The sequence below is a fragment of the Entelurus aequoreus genome, linkage group LG05, assembly GCF_033978785.1.
Source record: "Entelurus aequoreus isolate RoL-2023_Sb linkage group LG05, RoL_Eaeq_v1.1, whole genome shotgun sequence".
In the NCBI taxonomy this organism is placed as follows: Eukaryota; Metazoa; Chordata; class Actinopteri; order Syngnathiformes; family Syngnathidae; genus Entelurus; species Entelurus aequoreus.
Window position 1 is genome coordinate 59,871,042 of NC_084735.1, and position 26,880 is coordinate 59,897,921.

The following is a 26,880-nucleotide window of genomic DNA, read 5'->3' on the forward strand; positions in this document are numbered from 1 at the left end:
GTAAAAAAAATACACAGAACGACCAAAAAAATAACTTATTACGGTACCTAATTTTGCCAAAATCTTCATTAGCTTTGGACCAACATTCACGGATAAATTATAACTTTTTTGTGAAGTATGTCAACTGTGGTGGCTGCCTCCAATGTATTTGTAATCACTGTATATATCACTCATTATGTATTATTCCAACTCATCTTGTTTTTTTGTAACATGGTAAGTAAATAAGTTTTTGTTCTTATTTCCCTATATTTCCGCACAATAAGTCAGATATGCTAACACTGGTGAGCAGTAGAGAATTTGGAGTGATTTTTTGTCCAGAACATAGTTTGCTTTATTCATTATTGACATGTTTCTTCTTACTTTATGTTATATATTTTTATGAGATTTCCAGTTCATTGTTCAAGTGTTCAAAGGAACACTTTGAACGCAGACGTGCCACACCGCAAACACTTGATGAAAACCTGCCTCATAAAAGGTGTCATGATTTAAGTATTACCACCTTACCACTTAGCTAAACAATTACATAACAAGCCGTCAGATCGACAGATAATAAAGTTACCTAGCTCCCAGCTGTGCACAGATATGTAGATGCTTTCACAGCTGTTTGGCATGATGCCTGCACATAGTGTAAACTAATGCAAGTGAAATGACTGAAATTTGTATCAAATTGCTAGAATTTGTGTTTTATCTTTAACAATGTGTGTTTTATCTGCTACATGTCTAATCTGTTTAGTTTCAGCCATAGTATTGTTTTTAGTATTTACTAATGATTGTACTTGTCTTAAAGCGTAGACCAAAAGTGGCTACCGTAAGTCATAAAGCAGAATGTCAATGAAGCTTTCTGTTCTATTCTAACCTAATCCTAGATTATGGCAGGCTAAATGTAACCTTTAAAATTGGAAATTGTTCTTTGAGTGCAACAATAAAAGCCCAATGTGTTTAATGCCTTTTAATTTTTATTTCAATCTTCTAAAATTGTTCTTTGAGTGTGATAAGAACTGTTGCGTCCCAGCAGATCTTCCTCCCAGGGAATTTAAGTTGTGCTGGCTGCTCCCAAGTTCTTTTTATGACACATAAACTGACTTCAATTTGACCAAAAGACAGAATGGGTATTTTGTGATTTATTTTCAAAGCTTTGAAAACAAACGTGAGACCAACCCAGTACAGAAGCGTTCACTAGCGCAGCTAAGATCGACCCCCCCCCCTCCTCCACGCCAGCGTTGCCCTCTCTCCTCTGTCTCTCGCCTCCACCTTCGTTGTTCCTCGCCCCCACCTTACAGAAATGACTACAGATGTCCATTGTCTCTTATCTAGAGTCGGCCTGAGAAGGGAAGCAGGGAGTGCTCCTCCTCTCTGCCTCCTAGCTCCAGGTGGTCCCACAATGTAAGCACACTTTCATGAGATGATGAGAAAAGAAAAAGAGTACAATATGGAACATTAGCTATTTGTAATATGACTATGAAAGTAAAGAAGTAACACACAAATATGGATATATGTAATTATCTGCCTCCGTCAGAACCATATGTTGAACGTATCGTAAAATGTTTTATTTTTATTTTGAAAAGTATCAAAAGTATCGAAATACATTTTGGCACATGTTGCAAAATATTGGTGCTGGGACAACCCCAGTTGGAGGCTAAATTGCAGAGTCTTTAAGGACAGGTAGAAAGGACAGTGGGAGAGACACCTCGTCTGTTCAGGGATGGTTTTTCAACCTTGACATAAATGGCTCCCCTCACTCCTCTTTTATACCATCCGTCCTCCCTGTCCAGAATTGGTACATTTTGGTCCTCAAATATATGATGGACACTACAAGAAGAACATGGAAGACAAAAGGACATTTCGAAGACTGTGCACAGAGAAGAGGATGACTGCTTTCAAAAGTGAGCTACAAAAGCAAGATTGGGACAATGTGTACAATGAAAAAGAGGTTGATGAAGCATATGAACATTTCTTAAACAAGTTCATAATACTTTATGACAAACATTGTCCATGGATACAACTCAGTAACAAGCAGAGAAAGAATAATCAACCATGGATGACAAAAGGATTAAAAAATGCTTGTAAGAAGAAGAATACACTATATAGAGAATTTATAGCACAAAGAACTATAGAGGCAGAAATTAAGTACAAAAAGTATAAAAACAAGTTAACAGATATACTACGATCATGTAGAAAAGAATATTACAGTGAATTATTGGACAGGAACAAAAATGATATGAGAGCAACATGGGGCATCCTCAATAGCATTATTAAAAATGGCACAAAGAGGGACTACCCTCAATACTTTTTAGACGGAAATAAAAAAAAATGACAACATAAAGGAAGTAGTTGAAAGCTTCAATAATTATTTTGTAAATATTGGACCAAAATTGGAAGAAAGGATTCCAGACCCAGTTCCAATTGAGGAATATAATGATACCATAGAGTGAAATCCCAACTCCATGTTCCTCAGTAATGTGACACAGGAGGAAATAGTTACAATCGTGAAAAAATGTAAATCTAAGACTTCAACTGATTGTAATGGAATTGATATGGAAACGATAAAAAAGGTTATAGAAGAGATCTCAGGACCATTAATGTATATTAGTAATCTATCATTTCAAACAGGTACATTCCCAAACAAAATGAAAATAGCTAAAGTTGCACCAATTTATAAGACTGGAGATAAACATCAATTTACAAATTATAGACCTGTTTCTTTACTTCCACAATTTTCTAAAATCATTGAAAAACTGTTTAATAACAGATTAGAGAGTTTCATAAATAAAAATAGAATACTCGAAGAGAACCAATATGGATACAGAGCTAATGTCTCAACTTCAATGGCTTTAATTGAAATAACAGAGGAAATTACCAATGCAATACACAGTAAAAAATGTGCAGCAGCAGTTTTTATGGATCTAACTAAAGCATTTGACAGAATTAATCACAATATTTTAATCAAAAAACTAGAACGATATGGCATCAGACGGTTAGTCTCAAACTGGATAAGAAGTTATCTAACGAACAGGAAACAATACGTGAAGCTAGGCGAACACATGTCTACAACGCTAAATATATCCTGTGGTGTACCTCAGGGATCAATACTAGGACCTAAATTCTTCAATCTCTATATAAATGACATTTGTAAAGTTACAAAAGATTTAAAGTTAGTATTATTTGCGGATGATACAACAGCGTTTTGTTCAGGAGAGAACACACAGGAGATAATACAAATAATAACAGAAGAAATTAACAAATTAAAGAGATGGTTTGACAAAAATAGATTATCGTTGAATCTCAGCAAAACTAAAATAATGCTATTTGGTAACAGTAGTAGAGAAAGTCAAACACAAATACAAATAGACGGCATAGAAATTGAAAGAGTAAATGAAACCACATTTCTAGGTATAATGATTGATGATAAATTGAACTGGAAATCTCACGTAAAAAATATACAACATAAAGTAGCAAGAAACACGTCAATAATGAATAAAGCAAAACATGTTCTAGACAAAAAATCACTTCATATTCTCTACTGCTCACTAGTGTTACCATATCTGAGCTACTGTGTAGAAATATGGGGAAATACTTACAAAAGTACACTTCATTCATTAACGGTGTTACAAAAAAGATCAGTTAGAATAATACATAATGTTGGATATAGAGAACATACAAATCCTTTATTTATTGAATCAAAGATACTGAAATTCCACGACATAGTGAATTTGCAAACAGCTAAAATTATGCACAAAGCAAACTATAACCTGCTACCCAAGAATATACAACAATTCTTCTCAACAAAAGAGGAGAAATATAATCTTAGAGAAAAATTTAATTTAAAACATTTGTACGCACGTACAACACTTAAGACCTTCAGTATATCAATATGTGGAATTAAATTATGGAATGGATTAAGCAAAGCAATCAAACAATGTACTAATATGATCCACTTCAAGAAACTCTTCAAACTTAAAGTGTTTACAAAGTACAAAGAAGAAGAACCATGACAAACATTCTCAATTTATTTCATCCATCCACTCATTCATTCTTAAAGTAATCTTACTTATCTCATCACATGAAATATGACTTACTTCACCAATTATTATTATTAAATTCTTACTATTATTTATTTATTTATTTTTATTGTGATTACCTATGGAGTTATTGTGAATAAATTGAGAACAGGAAGTGAATAAAAAAGTTTCAGCAACTGTTATGTAAAGAAAAGGGGTAGGATTAAATAAGCTCTGCTTCTTCCTACTCCTTTTCGAACATGTTGAAAAGATAAACTGGAAATTGTGATGTATCATGTTGTATGCTTGCATGTTCGAAAAATAAACTCAAACTCTAACTCTAACTCTAAAGGAGTGCTGTTTCTCCTTGAGGTGCAGGTGGACAGCTGAGTCTTGGTCTGAAGTGTTTGCTCGTCTATGCTGTGCCATGCGTCGGCTTTGTGGTTGTTTTGTTTCCCCAATATATGAATCAGTGCATTCATCATTACACTGGATAACATACACCAGATTGTTTTTGTGGGTGTAGGGTGTCTGGTCTTTAGGATGCACCAGTCTCTCTCTCAGGGTGTTGCCTGAGAGTGTAAACTGGGATGTTGTGTTGGTTAAAAATGATTCTGACTTTCTCAGATAGACCTAATACATATGGAATGACAAAATGTTTGTGTCAGTCACCTTTTCCCTTCTCATCCACTCTGTTCTTGTTTATTCGAGAACTGACAGTAGGATTGCATCTCAACAGTTGTTTTTCTCACTACGATAGGACGGAAACTTTTTTGCCCAGGCACACCACCTGGTGTTGGAGTATAAATATTTGGGGTTTTGGTACGTAAGACTACATCCGACCAATCTAAGTCTATGAGCATGAACTGATGAAGCCTACTTGGATAGAAGGCGAAATGTTTTCTAAGACAAACTGTCCAGTTGTGATCAATTGAATGTCCTGAGAAAACATATATCAATTTAATTAAATTAAAGTTGTTAGTAGTTTTGAATTTTTCATCATAATACTGTGGAAAGTCGGAAACCAATTGTATAGTTTCCGATTACAATCGGAAAAAGTAAAAAAAAACACAATTTTGAGCTTTGACACAAAGAAGATGAGGGTGATTTTGTAATGTCAGGTAGATAGAGACATGTGATCTTTATAGCAAATGCATTTTCTACATAAGATATAGAACATGTTTACCATCAAACAAAAGCAAATCAATTTAAATATTACTTTTCTTCACAACTTTGTTGTATAAAACTTCAGCTTCTCTGTCCTTTTTAATCATATAAACCTCCACTTTGTTTTGTAGGAGCAACTCGTATTTTATAAACCACTGTCACACAATACATTGCATAAGCTGTGTAAGATGAATAAAGAAAATATATTTTTTAAACCAAACGATATGTAATCTGTGTGCCAGTATAATTCAGAGTAATATTAGTGTAGTATAGTCAGAAAGGACATAATTAGATTGAAAACATTATGAAATTGTGATGTCCATATTAATGTCTAATTATTGATTACCTCGCCTGTTTCCTCTTTTCTTTGGCTTTACAGCGCAAGTTAATTGCAGAACAACCAGTGGGTACACTTCAAGTTGGAGCTTTTAGGTGGCTAACTTTGCTCTACCTGCCATATTCCCTGAGCCCACCTCTCTTCCCGCCATGGCGGTGAGCAGCGAGCCCACTTTAGAGAAGCTGGAGTCCACATCTGAGGAACAAACCAGCAGTCTCACCGACATCATGGCTGCCATGGCTACAAAAGACCTCAGCGGTTCTCTGAGGAATGGAGGAGCTCAGCTGGTCAAGCCTCAGCCATCACGGCCTCAGTTGACCGGAAGGAAGTCCTCTCTGCAGGAACGAGGCACTTACCTGTCCTCTGCAGGGGGCTACACACACATCTCCCCCCGGGTAGCTCAAAGGCCGACAGTGGAGTCTAAACGTGTGTCTATATCCGATTCTCAGGTAAGGGTTTAAACAGGTTGATTTATTTTTAACTGAAGGATTTCATTCCCACCGCCAAAAACATGCACCTGGGGATAGGTTGATTGGCAACACTAAATTGGTCCTAGTGTGTGAAGGTGAGTGTGAATGTTGTCTGTCTATCTGTGTTGGCCCTGTGATGAGGTGGCGACTTGTCCAGGGTGTACCCCGCCTTCCGCCCGAATGCAGCTGAGATAAGCTCCAGCACCCCCTGCGACCCCAAAAGGGACAAGCTGTAGAAAATGGATGGATGAATGGATTTCATTGTTCTGCCTGTTACTGTATGTCACTGCCATGAATCGATGACCAATTGGTCGGCGTGGCGCGGTTGGGAGAGTGGCCGTGCCAGCAACCTGAGGGTTCCTGGTTCAATCCCCACTTTCTACCAACTTCGTCACGTCCGTTGTGTCCTTCAGCAAGACACTTCACCCTTGCACCTGATGGGTCATGGTTAGGGCCTTACATGGCAGCTCCCACCATCAGTGTGTGAATGTGTGTGTGAATGGGTGAATGTGGAAATAGTGTCAAAGTGCTTTGAGTACCTTGAAGCTAGAAAAGCGCTATACAAGTATAACCCATTTACCATTTATTTACATTTATGAATAAATGTAATAAATTATAATTTTCCGGCTGTAAGTGAAACTGGATCATTTCCTGACGCTCACCTGATGACACTAATGTGTCGCGGCACTGTGGTCAGGAATCACTGTATAATATAAAACCAATCATTGTTTCATAATATTTTGCCAGATGCATTAGCTGCATGTTAAACATCAATAAAGTTTTAAGGAAACCTGACCAAAATTGGAAAAAACATTGCACTCGTAGTACCTTTTTTGTGTGTATAATACACATATTTGTCTCTAGGTTTGAAGAACAGGAGGGGCTTAGTCCCCAGGGGGTTCGTTAGTGTGAGCGCGCGAAGCGCTTGAGCAAAAAATTTGCTCAATGCACTTGCAAGATCTTTTCGCACACAACTTTTTGGCACTGTATTAGGATTACAAAACAAACACTGATTTTATCTAAATGGTTGAAAGTGTAAGTGTAAGAAAGCTTCAGTCCTATTTAGTAAGCAGGAGATGGTCCAAACGTAGGACAACACAAACTCCACACACTGGTTTCTTATATTTAACATCTCTCAAATGCATATGCCATATATTTAACTTTTTTTTTTTTTTAAGTACTGTATAAATTACTTTCCCTAGTAATTAATTACATTTATTAAAGAGTAATTATGTTAGTAATTCAATTACTTTTTGGTAAAGTAATTGAAAGTATTTTATAAAAGTACTTAACAAAAGTAATTTTCAGAACACTGTGGATGGCTGATAGCGATAACCTGCAATTTATGGTGAAAACTATAAACATGAAGATAAAAAACAGCCATAAAACTCCACCTTTTTGACCATGAGTCTGTCAGTGCATCCAATCTTCAGATCCCCCAAAACACTACTGTAAAATAACACTAAGGCTATTAAACTACATCAATTAAGTTTAAGTAGCACACCTATACTGCAAAGCTGCTGAGTGTGATTTGCTTATCATATGGTATGGATGTTATTTTTTCTGTCAGCAATAGTATAGACATTATTATTATGAGTTTTATATTACAAATCAATTAGATAGTGTTATGATGCGACTTAGGCCCTGCGATGAGGTGGCGACTTGTCCAGGGTGTACCCTGCCTTCCGCCCGATTGTAGCTGAGATAGGCTCCAGCGCACCCCGCGCCCCGAAGGGAATAAGCAGTAGAAAATGGATGGATGGACGGATGATGCGACTTATTATGCGGTCGCATAATGGCGAATAATGATGATAATTATTCACCGAAATTGATGGATACAAAATTTTTTAGTTGACAATTTAGCAGAAATAGGCGAAAATAATGTTTTAGGCTCCCGTCAATCAATGTTCCACCACTGATCGCCAACACGCTTTTCACAGTAGATAACAAAGGCAAATGTCCCCAAAACTGTGGGGAAAATCTTATTTCACAATCCTCTCAGCGGTTCAGAAAATGTTGACTTTGATTGCACAGAATCCTTGAAATTGCAAGAAATGTGCCAGTACTGAGATGACTAGAATTGAAGCATGTCTACTTCCGAGTTTACTTCCGTAAACGCTACAGGACGTGCGACGTCATGACGACATGTCTGTATTCGGGTCAGTTTGCATTCACATTTGAGTCTGGACACATTTTTTTGTAATGTGAACGACTACATAAGATCAGGTTTGACAAAACAAATCTGTATTGGACATTCTGCCCTGAAGTGTTGTGAAGACACTGAACATAGTCTTAATACTGCTGCAGTCTGGCTCGACCTTGCTAAGGTAACAGCGAAAATGTGGACTGGTTTTTTAGTATAGTAATGCAGGATGGAACGGATTGGATTGGCTAATAAGCGTTGACAAAGGGTCTTCAAATGATTTATAATCATAGTGTATAGTGACAGTTTATATTATTATTTATTCACACTCCTATTCCTGCATATTTTTATAATTGTTTTCTGCATTTCTTTGTAAAAAATAAAATATAAATAAATAAATTACACCACATTATATAGGGGGGCTTAAGAGTATTTTAGGGAGGTTTCGGCCCCCCTAAAATATGCCTAACTATGCCAATGATTAACAATGTGACACCTCATATAACTTGCAAATTCTCATTTCTCCTTGCAACATATCCAAAACGGAGTAGGAAGAAGTAAGACTTATTTAATCTTACACCTTTTCCATTTCCACATTCTATAGTGAATTATAAGTTTTAAGTGTCGTACGTGCATACAAATGTTTTGAATTGGATTTTTCTCTTAGATTTTATTTTCCTTCTTTTGTTGAGAACAATTGTTGTACATTCTTGGGTAGCAGGTAATACGGTACTTGTTTAACAAGTGTCAGAATGTTCCCAAAAAAGACAACTGTTTGGGACAACTAGTTAGCAGACACCTCCTAAAATAATTGACTGAAAAAACGATATTTGTGTATGTGTCTGATGATCCTAACAACCATAGGTGTCATTCAAACACATTAAAGCAAATAAAAACAACATTTATATAATTAGACAGACTTAGACTTAGACTTCCTTTTTATTGTCATTCAAATTTGAACTTTACAGTACAGATGAGAACAACATTTTGTTGCATTAGCTCATGGTAGTGCAGGATAAAAAAGCAATAAGGTGCAGATATAAATAAATAAATAGGTTACTGTACAGATAAATATATTGCACTTTTTCATATGCATCCGCGTTTATGGATGTATGTTATATTGTCTTTTTTATTCCAGCGAGTTAATCCATTTTGGGGGGAGTTGAGGGGATAATTATGATGCGTTCAAGAGTCTTATGGCCTGAGGGAAGAAACTGTTACAGAACCTGGAGGTTCTGCTTCGGAGGCTGCGGAACCTCTTGTGCTGTCATCTGTGTCTGTAGAATTTCAGCCTACAAAAATTCTACATCCAACTAGAGAAAACGTGCTGCAATACATTGTATATGAAATTTATGTTTTACACACACACACACACACACACACACACACACACACACACACACACACACACACACACACACACACACACACACACACACACACACACACACACACACACACACACACACACACACACACACACACACACACGCACGCACACATCGACTACGGTTGTAGTTCAAGAACCATTAAAACTTACTACTAAATAAATCAGAAGTTACTCACAAGTTACTAAATACTTGAGGAGTTTTTTCATGCAATACTTACTTACTCTTTCTCAAGTAATTATTTTGATGACTACTTTTTACTTTTACTTGAGTCATATTATTTTAAAGTAACGGTCCTCTTACATGAGTACAAATTTTGGATACACTACCCACCTCTGATCACACCATCATACCATCACACCATTACAGCATCATACTATCATATAATCACATCATCTTACTATCACACCATTACAGCATCATACTATCATATTATCACACAATCATACCATCACACCCTTACAGCATCATACTATCATATTATCACACAATCATACCATCACACCCTTACAGCATCATACTATCATGTAATCACACCATCATACTATCACACCATTACAGCATCATACTATCATATTATCACATCATCATACTATCACACCATTACACTATCATACTATCATATTATCACACCATCATACCATTACACTATCATACTATCATATTATCACACCATCATACTATCACACCATTACACTATCATACTATCATATTATCACACCATCATACTATCACACCATTACACTATCATACTATCATATTATCACACCATCATACTATCACACCATTACACTATCCTACTATCATATTATCACACCATCATACAATCACACCATTACACTATCATACTATCATATTATCACACCATCATACTATCACACCATTACACTATCATACTATCATATTATCACACCATCATACTATCACACCATTATAGCATCATACTATCAGCACCCTCCAACACAATTCAGCACTGGTGTTGTTTGCCGCACAAGCAGCACATTATGTAACCTGCTACATAATACAATTTCTTTTTAAAGCTCTATACCTGGTGGCCTTGAAACATGATCTTCTACTGTAATTTTTTCCCGGCTATTCTTGCCTCTATCGTCCTCGTCCTCCCACCCTGTGAACACATTTCTGTTTCAAGCCTCTGGCGCTGCTCTGACTCTCACAGAGATGCCTTCCATGCGTTTTCACCATTGTTCTATTTCCTCTGATATTACCATTTCACCACTCATGTATCACTCACTAGCTGTATCCTTTGTAGTGCGCATTTGTGGGTTACTGATGTCATTGCGGTGCGCGAAGGCTGTGCCAATTAAAAAAAGTTCCAAGCGTCCTTTGAATCCGGCCGACATGTGTCCTTTTCTCCCATTAGCAGAAATGTTGCAGCCGTGCACACTTCGCATCCTTTCATATACCAAGATCCTTTGCGCGCTCAACTCGGAAAATTATTTTCCACACGGCAAAGCTATGCGGAGCGGAAAGAGCGACTTAAAAATCTAAGTATAGCTTTATTTATTCATTTAAAACAGCTAAAAGCAGACATGTCTATCTGGGGTGACAGTAGAAATATACATTTGTGTTATGTTGAGCGACCTCCATGCTCTGCCTCTCTCATTACTCCGAGGAAGAGCCATATATCCGGACATTGCAGTCAGCTTGGTGCCCAGAGCTATTTTTTCATCGCTTGAAAGTAAAACCTTAAATTTAGACGAAATTTAGAGTGTAGACGGCACAGACCACAAGGGGGCGTAGTAAGCTCTATGTTTTATTTATATATACACTATATATATAAATAATAACGAAACAATATTAATAATTAAACAACAAGGGAATGGAGTGTGATGAAATCCAAGAGTGTGTATGGTGTGTGACTAAGTGTGGAATTAACTGTTGTGTGTTACCGTGAGTGTTGAGCGAATCTTTCGCCAGACCAAAGGGGGCAAGGCAAGAAGGCTGTCCGTGGGCAAGCAAGCGGTCGGGGGCTGGAGAGAAGCAACGAGTTCCGTGTCCAAGCCGGGGGTCGAGGATCGAGGGAGGCAGTCCAAAGTCCAAAGGGGAGTCGAGGCACACAGTTCGATCACGGGAGACACGGGAAGCACTGCGGGAAGACACAAGGGACATACGACACGGGAACTGGGAAGACACAGATAGAGATCAAGTACGTGGTAGGGAAGCCAGAGACGGGATGCTTACTACAGGAAGTTAAGTACGTTCCGGCCCGGATCCTCGGGTCCGCTGGCCTTTATGCTGCCTGCCCTCATTAGTCCCAAGTGCGCTGATTACAGATCGCTTGCAGCCGAGCAGGGGCGTGGCCTTGATGCGGGCAGAGCGAGCAGAGGCGTACCGGCCGTGCTCGCAGCAGAAGGCATGTGGGACTGCGCATGCGCCGCGACATCATCACCTACAATAAAAAGGATCCGCGATTCAGCACACAAATACGTGGATTTTTGGTCAAAAAAGTATTGAAACTATTGGTTTACATTTTATTTTGGGCGCAGTTGGGTGTTCCAACAGGACAATGACCCCAAACACACATCAAAAGTGGTAAAGGAATGGCTAAATCAGGCTACAATTAAGGTTTTAGAATGGCCTTCCCAAAGTCCTGACTTAAACGTGTGGACAGTGCTGAAGAAACAAGTCCATGTCAGAAAACCAACACATTTAGCTGAACTGCACCAATTTTGTCAAAAGGAGTGGTCAAAAAATTCAATCAGAAGCTTGTGGATGGCTACCAAAGGCACCTTATTGCAGTGAAACTTGCCAAGGGACATGTAACCAAATATTAACTTTGCTGTATGTATACTTTTGACCCAGCAGATTTGGTCAGATTTTCAGTAGACCCATAATAAATTCATAAAAGAACCAAACTTAAATGTTTTTTGTGACCAACAAGTATGTGCTCCAATCACTCTATCTAAAAAAAATTAGAGTTGTAGAAATGATTGGAAACTCAAGACAGCCATGACATGTTCTTTACAAGTGTATGTAAACCTTTGACCACAACTGTATATACAGTACAGGCCAAAAGTTTGGACACACCTTCTCATTCAATGCATTTTCTTTATTTTCATGACTATTTCATGGATAATTGGAGATTGTCACTGAAGCCATCAAAACTATGAATGAACATGTGGAGTTATGTACTTAACAAAAAAGGTGAAATAACTGAAAACATGTTTTATATTCTAGTTTCTTCAAAATAGCCAACCTTTGCTCTGATTACCGCTTTGTACAGTCTTGGCATTCTCTCGATGAGCTTCAGGAGGTAGCCACCTGAAATGGTTTTCACTTCACAGGTGTGCCTTATCAGGGTTGATTAGTGCAATGTATTGCTTTATCAATGGAGTTGGGACCATCAGTTGTGTTGTGCAGAAGTCAGGTTACTACACAGTCGACAGCCCTATTGGACAACTGATAAAATTCATATTATGGCAAGAACCAATCAGCTAACTAAAGAAAAACAAGTGGCCATCATTACTTTGAGAAATCGAGATAGTTTGGGGTGAGCTGGACCGCAGAGTGAAGGCAAAGGGGCCAACAAGTGCTTAACACCTCTGGGAACTCCTTCAAGGCCGTTCGAAAACAATTTCAGGTGACTACCTCTTGAAGCTCATCGAGAGAATGCCAAGAGTGTGCAAAGCAGTAATCGGAGCAAAGTGTGGCTATTTTGAAGAAACTAGAATATAAAACATGTTTTCAGTTATTTTACCTTTTTTTGTTCAGTACATAACTCCACATGCGTTCATTCACAGGTGCCTTCAGTGACAATCTACAATGTAAATGGTCATGAAAATAAAGAAAACACATTGAATGAGAAGGTGTGTCCAAACTTAAGGCCTGTACTCACTGACCTCAGTGCAAGGTGGCAGTACCCTGAGTTAACACAAGCTCCTACACGCAACTTGGTTACAATCCTCAAAACATTTAGCGGGTGAACACAAATACAATTGTAAGTCATTACTGAAATTATATGAGGCAACATTTTGTAGACTGCTAGCAGGACAAGCAAGAGTGTTCGCACGCACAAATCCAAGCTCATTTCTTTTTTACATCAAATTCATCTTGGAAATAACCGCAGAAGTGTGCTGGGCTTGGCACGCCCGGACCGCACCACCTTATAAATTTGCAAATCGTATTGAAAGTAGCCATGTGCCTTTTTTCTGCATTGTCTGCCCAATCAGGACTCAGTTGGAGATGCTTCTTTCTTATAAGTAGTATACGCCCTCACCACTTAAGGAGGGCCAGAGGGGCCGCGGGGGATTGAGGCTGATTTATGACCCAAAATAGGAAGTGACCTAAATGCTACCAGGAAAGGGGGGAAGCGGGTGATGACATCACATCCAGTCGGCATGGCCTAAATGTGCCACTCATTAGGGGGAGGAATGGGTGAATTAAAACCGGAAGTAGATTTATGTCATATCCTGCCGCTGTTTTGTTTTGTCGTTCCTAAATACATCCGCCATTGTAGTTGTAGTCCATATGTCAGTATGATTTATGACTCCTACAACCTGGTCCTGAACGTCGACAAGACCAAGGAGATCATCGTCGACTTCAGGAAGCACCAGTGCAGACACACTCCCCTCTTCATCAACAGCACAGCGGTGGAGATGGTAAGCAGCACCAATTTCCTGGGGGTGCAGATAACTGACAATATAACCTGGTCCCTACAGCTCTTGTTAAAAGCTCAGCAGCGCATGCACTTTTTGCGTCGGATGAAAAGAGCACAGCTCTCTCCCCCTGTTCTCACCACATTCTACAGAGGCACTATAGAGAGCCTACTGACCAACAGCATCTCTGTCTAGACTGGAGCCTGCAGTGCCTCAGACTGGAAGTCTCTGCAGAGAGTGGTGAGGACGGCGGAAAAGATCATCAGGACTCCTCTTCCTCCTATCCAGGAGGTCGCAAAAAGCCGCTGCCTGACCAGGGCTCAGAAAATTTGCAGAGACTCCTCCCACCCCCACCAAGGACTGTTTTCACTGTGGACTCTAGAAAGAGGTTTCGCAGCCGCCGTAGCAGAATCTCCAGGTTCTGTAACAGCTTCTTTCCTCAGGCCGTAAGACTCTTGAATGCATTAAAATAATCCCCTCAATTCCCCCCAAAAATGTGTTACAACAGTGTGGCTTCGTAGTAAAAGAGTGCGGGTAATAGACTGGCCTGCCTGTAGTCCAGACCTGTCTCCCAGTGGTGCAATATGAAGTGTAAAATACAACAATGGAGACTGTTGAACAACTTAAGCTGTACATCAAGCAAGAGTGGGAAAGAATTCCACCTGAAAAGCTTCAAAAATTGGTCTCCTCAGTTCCCAAACGTTAACTGAGTGTTGTTAAAAGGAACGGCCGTTTAACACAGTGGTAAAATGCCCTTGTGCCAACTTTTTTGCAATGTGTCGCTGCCATTAAATTCCAAGTTAAGGATTATTTGCAAAAAAAAATATGTTTCTCAGTTCGAACATTACATGTCTTGTATTTGCAATTTATTCAATTGAATGTAAGTTGAAAATGATTTGCAAATCATTGTATTCTGTTTTTAATTACGAATCACACAACGTGCCAACTTCACTGGTTTTGGGTTCAGGTATATACTTTACCTTGATCGGTGTATTTTGTTCAAAGTTGATTCTTAGTGTCAGCTCTCTTCACTTTTTCAAATTGCTGGACCCATTCAAGAAGCACAAACGCTACAACAGCGCCCCCCCCCCCCCCCACCACACACACACACACACATACACGCACACACACACACAGATTCACACCCAATGTTTAAACAATTGTAAATGTCTACATTTTTATTATAGTGTTTTTTAGTCTAATACACAATATTTTAAATATTTAACACATTTTTAATTGTCTGTCATTATACTGAATCCATCCATCCCCATCCATTTCCGCCCCTTATCCGAGTCTGGGTTGCTGCAGTCTAAGCAGAGATGCCCAGACTTCCCTGTCCCTGGCCACCTCCTCTAGTTCTACAGGGGGGGACACCGAGGTGTTCCCAGGCCAGCTGTGAGACATATACCCTCCAACGTGTCCTAGGTCTGCCCCGAGGCCTCCTCCCAGCTGTACATGCCCGAAACACCTCACCAGGGAGGCGTCCAGGAGGCATGCGTCTCAGCTGGCTCTTCTCGACGTGAAGGAGCAGCAGCTCTACTCTGAGTCTCTCCTGGATGACCGAGCTCCTCACCTTATTCCTGAGGGTGATCCCAGACATCCTGCGGAGAAAACACATTTCTGCCGTTTGTATTCCCGACCTTGTCCTTTCGGTCATTACCCAAAGCTTGTGACCATAGGTGAGGGTAGGAACGTAGACTGACCTGTAAATTCTTCTTCACCACAACAGACCGGTACAGTGACTGCATCACTGCAGACGCTGCACCAATCCGTCTGTCAATCCTGCGTTCCATTCTTCCCTAACTGGTGAACAAGACCCCGAGATACTTGAATTACTCCACTTGAGGCAGAACTTCACTCCTGACCCAAGAGGTGCAGTGCACCCTTTTTCGACTGAGAACCATGGCCTCGGATTTGGAGGTGCTGATCCTCATCCCAGCAGCTTCACACTCGGCTGCAAACCACCCCACTCAAAACGCAGAGATGCGATCCTCTGGCCACTCATACTGAATATTGGCAGTTATTCTTCAATTGCAATTATGTTTATGCTGTTTATCAAAATTATACTTCTTTGTACTTTTTGAACCCTATTTAAAATTTTGGCTAATTCTATCAGGAGAACTTTTTTTTTTACTCCATTGTGTCATTCAAAGGAGCCAAATTGATACCTACTATGTAAATGTTATGAGTTTAGTCTAAATTATTTTGTCTCTTTACTATTTTGCTGTATTTTCCTGGATATATGATGACTTTACTTAATTAATGTTATGTTTAATTATATCAAAATAGCAGGGATGTCTTATCTATCCATCCATCCATCTTCTTCCGCTTATCCGAGGTCGGGTCGCGGGGGCAGCAGCTTAAGCAGGGAAGCCCAGACTTCCCTCTCCCCAGCCACTTCGTCCAGCTCCTCCCGGGGGATCCCGAGGCGTTCCCAGGCCAGCCGGGAGACATAGTCTTCCCAACGTGTCCTGGGTCTTCCCCGTGGCCTCCTACTGGTCGGACGTGCCCTAAACACCTCCCTAGGGAGGCGTTCGGGTGGCATCCTGACCACATGCCCGAACCACCTCATCTGGCTCCTCTCGATGTGGAGGAGCAGCGGCTTTACTTTGAGCTCCCCCCGGATGGCAGAGCTTCTCGCCCTATCTCTAAGGGAGAGCCCCGCCACCCGGCGGAGGAAACTAATTTCGGCCGCTTGTACCCGTGATCTTGTCCTTTCGGTCATAACCCAAAGCTCATGACCATAGGTGAGGATGGGAACGTAGATCGACCGGTAAATTGAGAGCTTTGCCTTCCGGCTCAGCTCCTTCTTCACCACAACGGATCGATACAGCGTCCGCATTACTGAAGACACCGCACCGATTCGCCTGTCAATCTCACGATCCACTCTTCCCTCACTCGTGAACAAGACTCCGAGGTACTTGAACTCCTCCACTTGGGGCAGGGTCTCCTCCGCAACCCGGAGATGGCACTCCACCCTTTTCCGGGCGAGAACCATGGATTCGGACTTGGAGGTGCTGATTCTCATCCCAGTCGCTTCACACTCAGCTGCGAACCGATCCAGCGAGAGCTGAAGATCCTGGCCAGATGAAGCCATCAGGACCACATCATCTGCAAAAAGCAGAGACCTAATCCTGCAGCCACCAAACCGGATCCCCTCAACGCCTTGACTGCGCCTAGAAATTCTGTCCATAAAAGTTATGAACAGAATCGGTGACAAAGGGCAGCCTTGGCGGAGTCCAACCCTCACTGGAAACGTGTCCGACTTACTGCCGGCAATGCGGACCAAACTCTGGCACTGATCATACAGGGACCGCCACAATCAGACAGTCCGATACCCCATGCTCTCTGAGCACTCCCCACAGGACTTCCCGAGGGACACGGTCGAATGCCTTCTCCAAGTCCACAAAACACATGTAGACTGGTTGGGCAAACTCCCATGCACACTCAAGGACCCTGCCGAGAGTATAGAGCTGGTCCACAGTTCCACGACCAGGACGAAAACCACACTGTTCCTCCTGAATCCGAGGTTCGACTATCCGGCGTAGCCTCCTCTCCAGCACACCTGAATAGACCTTACCGGGAAGGCTGAGGAGTGTGATCCCACGATAGTTAGAACACACCCTCCGGTTCCCCTTCTTAAAGAGAGGAACCACCACCCCGGTCTGCTATTCCAGAGGTACCGCCCCCGATGTCCACGCGATGCTGCAGAGTCTTGTCAACCAAGACAGCCCCACAGCATCCAGAGCCTTAAGGAACTCCGGGCGGATCTCATCCACCCCCGGGGCCTTGCCACCGAGGAGCTTTTCAACTACCTCAGCAACCTCAGCCCCAGAAATAGGAGAGCCCACCACAGATTCCCCAGGCACTGCTTCCGCATAGGAAGACGTGTTGGTGGGATTGAGGAGGTCTTCGAAGTATTCCCTCCACCGATCCACAACATCCGCAGTCGAGGTCAGCAGAACACCATCCTCACCGTACACGGTGTTGATAGTGCACTGCTTCCCCTTCCTGAGGCGGCGGATGGTGGTCCAGAATCGCTTCGAAGCCGTCCGGAAGTCGTTTTCCATGGCTTCCCCGAACTCCTCCCATGTCCGAGTTTTTGCCTCCGCGACCGCCGAAGCCGCACACCGCTTGGCCTGTCGGTACCTGTCCGCTGCCTCAGGAGTCCTATGAGCCAAAAGAACCCGATAGGACTCCTTCTTCAGCTTGACGGCATCCCTCACCGCCGGTGTCCACCAACGGGTTCTAGGATTACCGCCACGACAGGCACCAACTACCTTGCGGCCACAGCTCCAATCAGCCGCCTCGACAATAGAGGTGCGGAACATGGTCCATTCGGACTCAATGTCCAGCACCTCCCTCGTGACATGTTCAAAGTTCTTCCGGAGGTGGGAATTGAAACTCTCTCTGACAGGAGACTCTGCCAGACGTTCCCAGCAAACCCTCACAATGCGTTTGGTCCTGCCAGGTCTGTCCAGGATCCTCCCCCACCATCGCAGCCAACTCACCACCAGGTGGTGATCGGTAGAAAGCTCCGCCCCTCTCTTCACCAGAGTGTCCAAAACATGAGGCCGCAAATCCGACGACACAACTACAAAGTCGATCATGGAACTGCGGCCTAGGGTGTCCTGGTGCCAAGTGCACATATGGACACCCTTATGTTTGAACATGGTGTTCGTTATGGACAATCTGTGACGGGCACAAAAGTCCAATAACAAAACACCGTTCGGGTTCAGATCCGGGCAGCCATTCTTCCCAATCACGCCTCTCCAGGTTTCACTGTCGCTGCCAACATGAGCGTTGAAGTCCCCCAGTACAACGAGGGAATCACCCGGGGGAGCACTTTCAAGTACTCCCTCGAGCGAATCCAAAAAGGGTGGGTACTCTGAGCTGCGGTTTGGCGCATAAGCGCAAACCACAGTCAGGACCCTTCCCCCACCCGAAGGCGGACGGAAGATACCCTCTCGTCCACCGGGTTGAACTCCAACATGCAGGCTCTGAGCCGGGGGGCAACAAGAATTGCCACCCCAGCCCGTCGCCTCTCACTGCCGGCAACGCCAGAGTAGAAGAGAGTCCAGCCCCTCTCGAGAGAACTGGTTCCAGAGCCCTTGCTGTGCGTCGAAGTGAGTCTGACTATGTCTAGTCGGAACTTCTCCACCTCGCGCACTAGCTCAGGCTCCTTCCCCCCCAGCGAGGTGACGTTCCACGTCCCAAGAGCTAGCTTCTGTAGCCGAGAATCGGACCGCCAAGTGCCCTGCCTTCGGCTGCCGCCCAGCTCACATCGCACCCAACCTCTATGACCCCTGCTATGGGTGGTGAGCCCATTGGAGGGGGAACCCACGTTGCCTCTTCGGGCTGTGCCCGGCCGGGCCCCATGGGGACAGGCCCGGCCACCAGGCGCTCGCCATCGTGCCCCACCTCCGGGCCTGGCTCCAGAGGGGGGCCCCGGTGACCCGCGTCCGGGCGAGGGAAATCTGGGTCCATAGTTTTTATTTCTCATTGAGGTCTTTGAGCTGCTCTTTGTCTGATCCCTCACCTAGGACCAGTTTGTCTTGGGAGACCCTACCAGGGGGCATAAAGCCCCCGGACAACATAGCTCCTAGGATCATTGGGACACGCAAACTCCTCTACCACGGTAAGGTGGCAGCTTTTATCTACATAGTTTTTAATAATAACAGATTATTTTTATTTTGTCATTACACTGTATGAATAGCGGAAGTTTTCCTTTAAATCTAATTATTGTTTATACGTCTAACATACATATTGTGAATTTAAGTTGCATTAGAAATGTATTTTGGCTAGATTTCAGGGTGTATTTAGGCTTTTTTACCTTAAATAATGGTTTATGAACTATTTTTCTTCTTTCATTGCATCATACTGTCTTCGAGTTATTTTGATCTTGAAATAGGTCAATTTGGTTTATAAGTCTTATTCCACTCTTCTTAAAGTTATTATACAATTTTAGCTAATAGATTTATTTCTCTAAGGAAAGCCCAAAACTGGTTACCCCAATTTCTTCTTTGTTATTTTAGCTTTGTGGCTAGGGCCAATGACCTGTTGTAAGGTGACCTCCACAGAAGGCATCACACCAATAATTCATCTTTACGTGTTCATAATCCTACCATTTGTGCAGTTATTCTGAAACCAATCACTTATTTTAGCTGTGAAACAATTTAAAACATATTTGTATCTGTCTAATGTTAGCCATTAACTTTAACGACATGCAGTCACAGAAGATGCAAAACTATAAAAACATACTTACATTTGGTTGGTGTATTTTGTTTAATAGTTGAATTTTAGTGTCAGCTCTCATTGCTTCTGCTCTCAAATGGCTGGGACCATTCAAGACAACTAAACACGCTACAATAGCCCACATCTTCATCCTCCATTCCTCATACATCAATTAGCCCCATCTACTGAGTAGATGTTGTAAATTTAGTCAAAAGTATTCTGTCTCTTATCGCTAACCCTACCATCTACACAGTTATTCTGTTATTTTCCCTGGCGATACCATTTGTACGGAGTTGTTCTGAAACCACTCATTTGTTATTTTAGCTGTGTGTTTAAGCCCATTGTCTCGTTGGAAGGTGACCTATTCCTAACCTATCTTAAATTTTGCCCTTTATTATCCTCATAAACACAGTATTGTACTTGACGATGCCATTTGGCTAATTCTATCTGGAACATGTCCAGACGAGTCTCCATCAGTCCGTCCGATTGGTCAGAGTAAAGGGCTGCCTTCATCGTTCAAGTACAACAATTATGAGGTTCAGCTAAACACAAGCATTGAGACTTCTGGGTAACATCACTTTGAGTTCGGTACTTGCTACAGATAAATGCAGACTGTACACTGTAGCGTATTTTTAGGGTTTAAACCTGGATTATGGTTCTATGAATTTTGCTTGTTAGCCTACTGCATCACAAGTGAACAAAATAAATTAATGAGAAACCAGAACGTGATTGGAGCTGACACTAGTCTAAAAATGACAACACTCATTTTTATTGCAAATGAGAACGTCAAGCAAGCAGGAGGGTTTAGAGGGGGAAGAACGAACCGCAGGGGTGAGCCGGAGGAGCGAGCCAGAGGGCTTGTTGCAGCACCATAATCCACATTGAATAGAGGGGACGGTATAGCGCAGTTGGGAGAGTGACCGTGCCAGCAACCTGAGGGTTCCTGGTTCAATCCATGTCCGTTGTGTCCGTTGTGTCCTTGAGCAAGACACTTCACGCTTGCTCCTGATGGGTCGTGGTTAGGGCCTTGCATGGCAGCTCCCGCCATCGGTGTGAATGTGTGTGTGAATGGGTGAATGTGGAAATAGTCTCAAAGCGCTTTGAGTACCTTGAAGGTAAAAAAGCGCTATACAAGTATAACCCATATAACCCACAATAATGTCAAAATTAGACATTATCAACCGTCTCAATGACTCGTGGTAATTTGCTATTCACGGGTGGTCTCGGAACGTAAACCCACTAATAACAATCTATCAGGCTACTGCACATCAGTCACCAGGGCCAATTTGGGGCCCTAAGCAGAATTGTTTGTGTGGTCCTCTCTCTACCTGCTTCTAATTTGCCTCTGACTGCTGATTGGTCAAATTGATTGCTGTCAACCATTGGCCTGTCAACCTGGCACCCTGGTCCTCTTTTATTTCTCCTGCTTTAGGCTGACTTTGGTGCTGTTTGCTGAGTATTCACCCCATTATGGAAAGTAGGGTGGGGCCCCTGCTCTGTGGAGGGCCTTATGCTTAATATGTGTGTTGCTTATAGGGAGTCCCTGTCAGTCAAACAACAGCAAAAGAAACATTCTGTTCAATTGCAATAATGATGATTGATGATTTGGTTCCTTATTGACCTTGGTTTTTCCCTTTACAGAATTGTGTCCAGTTGAACCAGTATAAATTGGAGAGTGAGATTGGAAAGGTGAGTTTTTCAGACTGTACTCTAACTAGAGTAGATCATTGTATACCTATTTACATTTATATCAGCATCTTCAAGCACACAGCTTTTAAAGGACTTCTTCAAAAATATTCACTGATCACATCATCCATCCATCCATTTTCTACCGCTTGTCCTTTTTGGGGTCACGGGGGGTGCTGGATCCTATAATCTGCATAATCTAGATCCAATGCAAGAGCAGTATCATGTTTTCAACCTTTTCAGAGATTATATTGTGCATGTCTGATAGATTTTACAGAGAGATAGTAATTTTACAATTTCATTATCGCGACCATACACACAAACAACATTGTTGGTACTTTAAACAGAAGAGAAAAAAACCCACAATGGTCACTGAAATAGGAATTGAAAAATACTAAGGTCAAAAATTGGTTGTAGCAGAGAAACTTTGAAAGGCTGAAATCATGGGTATCCCAGCACCATATAGATTATATTGGCTTGAGCAACACAATGGATTTCCTGAATAACAAAAGCTTTATTTGAACTATAACTCATCTAAAATCTTAAATAACCAGCACAATTTTGTAACAGTCCACTGTTTATTAATGCCGTGAAGTTTAGCATATTAAACAACATAATTTTCAACCACGACCAGGTTTCGAATTTAAGATCTTAAGGCTTTGCACTGCAAGTACTAATGATGTCCACCATGGGGCCAACTGAGGTGATAGAGGACATTTTTGCCTTCATATTTTAATCAGTAACAGAGCTTGATGTGACCAGGAATACATTTGGGGTAAGATATTATATAAAGCGCCTTGTCATTCAATAATTTACTTTTTAATATGCTTCTTCTCCACTCCCCTGATCGCAAAGCCATACGTAGAGCGCGTTTCTGCAATTTAATTCAGGTGAAAGCAACATTAGTTACATCTGTATGATATCATGTTAATGTTATGTTGACAGCACATTTCGGATTGGATAACGTTTAAAGTAAAAGTGGACTTTTTTGCGTTACGTAGTTGGAGTTGTAGCAGGCTGTGCATGACCAAAGATCGCATAATGAGAGAGGATGATCTACGCATGGTGATGTACAGCGCACCTGATATCCTACACTAAGTACATTTGCAGTCAGTCATAGCATCATCCTTTTGTCACTTAAAAAAAATCCGGAGGACATGACCTTGGTGTCCTCAATGGTAGTTACAGCCATGCCTCAAACTGACAAAAGTAATAAAAGGATAGACATTGCCGTCTTTTGGACAGATTAGACAAAAGTGCTTGTTGGCAGTTTGCCTTCATTCGTGTTTGTTTAAGAAGGCAAACATAAAGCATACAGAGAACACCACCTCTTGTGAAACATGGTTATGTTCTATTTCATGTTTAAAACCGATCAAGGTTTTCTGGAGTCAAATGTGTTTCCAAGGGTCTAACAGGATAATGAGCCAAAAACACAGCTAGAAATCCCTAAGAATGTCCAAGAACAAACCATTTTGAAGAGGCCCTTTAAGAGTTCTGTTCTTAATATTTATTATCTGGAAAGAGCTGAAATATGCAGTTTAGAGAAGACAGCCTTCATTTGTGAACATTATACCACATCGATTTTATTGTGCAAGTACTAAGGAACATGTAAATTATAGGTCATGTAATGTAATAAATATACAACTTCAAGCAGTGTTTGTGTGTGTGTGTGTGTGTGTGTGTGTGTGTGTGTGTGTGTGTGTGTGTGTGTGTGTGTGTGTGTGTGTGTGTGTGTGTGTGTGTGTGTGTGTGTGTGTGTGTGTGTGTGTGTGTGTGTGCGTGTGCGTGTTTGAATAATGTGTGTTTTATTTGTGAACAACAGAATGCATGGGTGACTCCATGTTTCAAATGTGTTGCAGGGATCTTATGGTGTGGTCAAGCTTGCCTATAACGAGGATGATGACAAACATTATGTAAGTTTGCTCACTTATTTTGATACTTCTTTTTTATTGTTTATTGTCAGGGTTGGGTGACATGGATTAAACTCTATACCATGATATATATTGCTGAGTTGTACAATAATGATATACTGTATATCACAATGTAATTAAAAAAAAATGGTATACATATACATTACAGTGCTAATGCTGATTCTTTGACTTTTCAAGATATTTAAATGATTACATTTTTAATCACAATTATAATTACATAAAACACCGGATGGTGGTGTAATTATTTCCTTATTCCAAATTATTTTGAGCAAAATGAAATCAATAGAGCAAAATAACTATATGTAAAGAAAAACTATTGATTCTGATTTAAATCTTTTTGTTTTTGCTCTTAAAGTCCTCGTATGTCCAGGGACATTTCCCGAGGTCGCAAAGATCAACAAAAAACACACAAAACAAAATTTTGACATAAAAAAAAAATTGTTCCAATCACTGTAGTATCGACTGTATACTGATACTAGTAATAATCCACCCACCAATGTTTACTTTTAAAACGCTGTAGTTCAACAGTATCCTTTTGAAGTGGAACATGTCCTCTAGTGATAATGAATTCTTATAAGAAACATACTTTATTTGGCGCCTTGGAGGCGAGGATTGCTGACTTAGAAGTGGCTTTGCACTTACATTGCATTGTCTTATTAAATTTGAAGGACACAACTGGAATTTGTAGAATCTAATTAAAATCTCTAACGATAGCCAAAGTTATATCATTTATATTGTATATTGTCCATTGCGCAGCCCTAGTTATTATATTATACTATATATTTTACATCAGGGCTATTCAACTACAAACGTTTGTACATAATTAAGAGGGCCACAGTTTCAAGAGAGAGAGAGCTCAGGGGCCGTACATCAAAATTTAGATGTTTTGTCAGAAAGTGCCTCCACAGGTTATACTAGTCGATAGAAAAGCGCTATATAAATCTAATTCCTTATTATTATTATTATTATTATTATAATTATTAAATTCCTTTGAGACTGTGTTTATTGGATTGCAAAGTAAACACATGAGCTTTCACACTGCACTATCAATAAATTCATTATTGTGCCCTTGTTACAAGTTTCAAGTGTTTACAGCTAGACAGATAGTTAACAGCATGAAGAAATAGAAGCTCCATAAGTTTTGGTAAGGGTTGATGTTCCTTCTTTTGAAATATTTTCCTTTCTCAGTTTTATTTCTTAACACTTCTTCCTTCATTTAGTTATATAAGACTGAAAATAGAAACATAAAATAAACATTAAAAAAAAGTATAACGTCCATTGTGTGTTTTACAGAAATAAAATAGGTTTAGTGTTAATACATTCACACAATAAACTACGGATGTGTACGCATATTGAAATTGAACAACATCCACAACAAATATTGCACACAATGTATTTATATACTGGTCAAATGCAGCGCTACATGTACTAAACGAGCAACAACATGACCACGGATACCAAAAACATCACAAACTCAGCAACTTCAATGCATTCATTCTTTGTTATCCGGTCGCCGTTAAAAGACAGATTTTTGCAATTTATTTAGATTTTCTTTCAGGGTCGATAGTGCCATATTTGGGTTAAATGAGTAGTCTTTTTCTACTCACCCACTGCTGCTTCATTATATTATATTACATATGCCTCGCTGTTGCCCCCTGCGGGGTGGCGGGAGTACTGCATACATGAGCAACCCTAGTTTGAATGGTTTCATCAAGCCTTACTTGGGTGATGTTCGGTGGGCCAAATAATGATGTGTGTTTTGACACAGTAAACTTGATTAAGTCTCCCCAAGTTGAGTTTATTTTCATTGTGTTTTTCTTATTACTAAAAAAGTGATCCGACATTTTTAACTGCTTTTGGCAACATAACATTTTAGATCTATGTAGGTAATTTCCATGAAAAATCATTATTCCCATTATCGCTAAATAGCGTGAAACGACAACAGCAACAGAACAACTGACAAGTTGTACAGCATTAAAACCCAGAGACTCCATGTTCAATGCAAGGTACGCAGCAATTATTAAAGCTTTATTGTCATTTCAGTTGAGAAATTACTACAGCAGCTTTGTTAGATGAGAGTATAAAATATTGTAAAGACAATAAGCCTTTATTGGTGTCTACAGAAATGCTGTACCAAGTCGATGTTTATCTATGTCAGCGATATTCAGCTAAAATGTTTTGGGGGCCACTTTTCCAGAAAGCTAAAGGCCGGAAGGACAGGCTTATTATTTTTTAGTGTTATTTTGTTTATTCCTGTGAACCAGAGTACAGTAGGCAGTTGATTTTGGTCTATTTATCTTGTCAGAGTTACGGAGCGCTCTGCTGTTTTTAAGGACTTTCTGCAAAAAAGTTAGTCAATGACAGCACTCTTGTATTTTTAAGAATCTGCTGCAAAAATTTGAGTCGCTCACAAGTCATTAGAACTGAACTGGCGGGCAACCAGTTGAATAACACAAATGATGAAAAAGAGGGGACTGAAATTGGAACCTTCAGAAACACCATTAGTATAATTCAAGAAGTTGAACAAATAACTACTGACTGCATCTGAAGTAAACAAGGTATAGCAACACATTAGTTACATAAATCACATTAAGAAAAATCTGTTAACTGTAAAAAAGGAGAGCACTTAAAGGGGTTCCGTGAGGAACGCTTCAGTTATGTAAATCACAATTTTGGACCACTGTGTTCTATGTTTGCCAGCTAAGTTTAAATGCCAATGATCCAATTTCTTCCATACAATAGGATTATTCTACTGTTTTTAGGAATTTGATGTAAAAATGTTAGTCTCCCTAGGTCGAGCTGAACTCGTGGGCTGCTGTGGCCTGATTTGGCCCCCGGGCCGCCAGTTGAAGAGCCTGATTTACGATGTCCAAAATTAGTAGTTCTAGTTGACACCTTGTTTTCCACGAA

At 40.9% G+C, this 26,880-nt stretch overlaps 1 protein-coding gene across 10 annotated transcripts in view; it reads left to right on the forward strand.

Moving 5' to 3' along the window:
• camkk1a (calcium/calmodulin-dependent protein kinase kinase 1, alpha a) overlaps nt 1-26,880 on the forward strand; it is a 207,455-nt gene that overhangs the window by 66,735 nt on the left and 113,840 nt on the right. For all 10 annotated transcript variants that reach the window (XR_009826310.1, XR_009826311.1, XR_009826313.1 and 7 more), the window contains exons 2-4: nt 5,545-5,951; nt 21,995-22,042; nt 23,899-23,952. Coding sequence is in view for 5 of the 10 variants with exons in the window: in XM_062048496.1 (XP_061904480.1) it covers nt 5,652-5,951; nt 21,995-22,042; nt 23,899-23,952 (402 nt within the window). In the remaining 5 variants the exon portion in view is untranslated. The remainder of the gene's footprint in view (nt 1-5,544; nt 5,952-21,994; nt 22,043-23,898; nt 23,953-26,880) is intronic.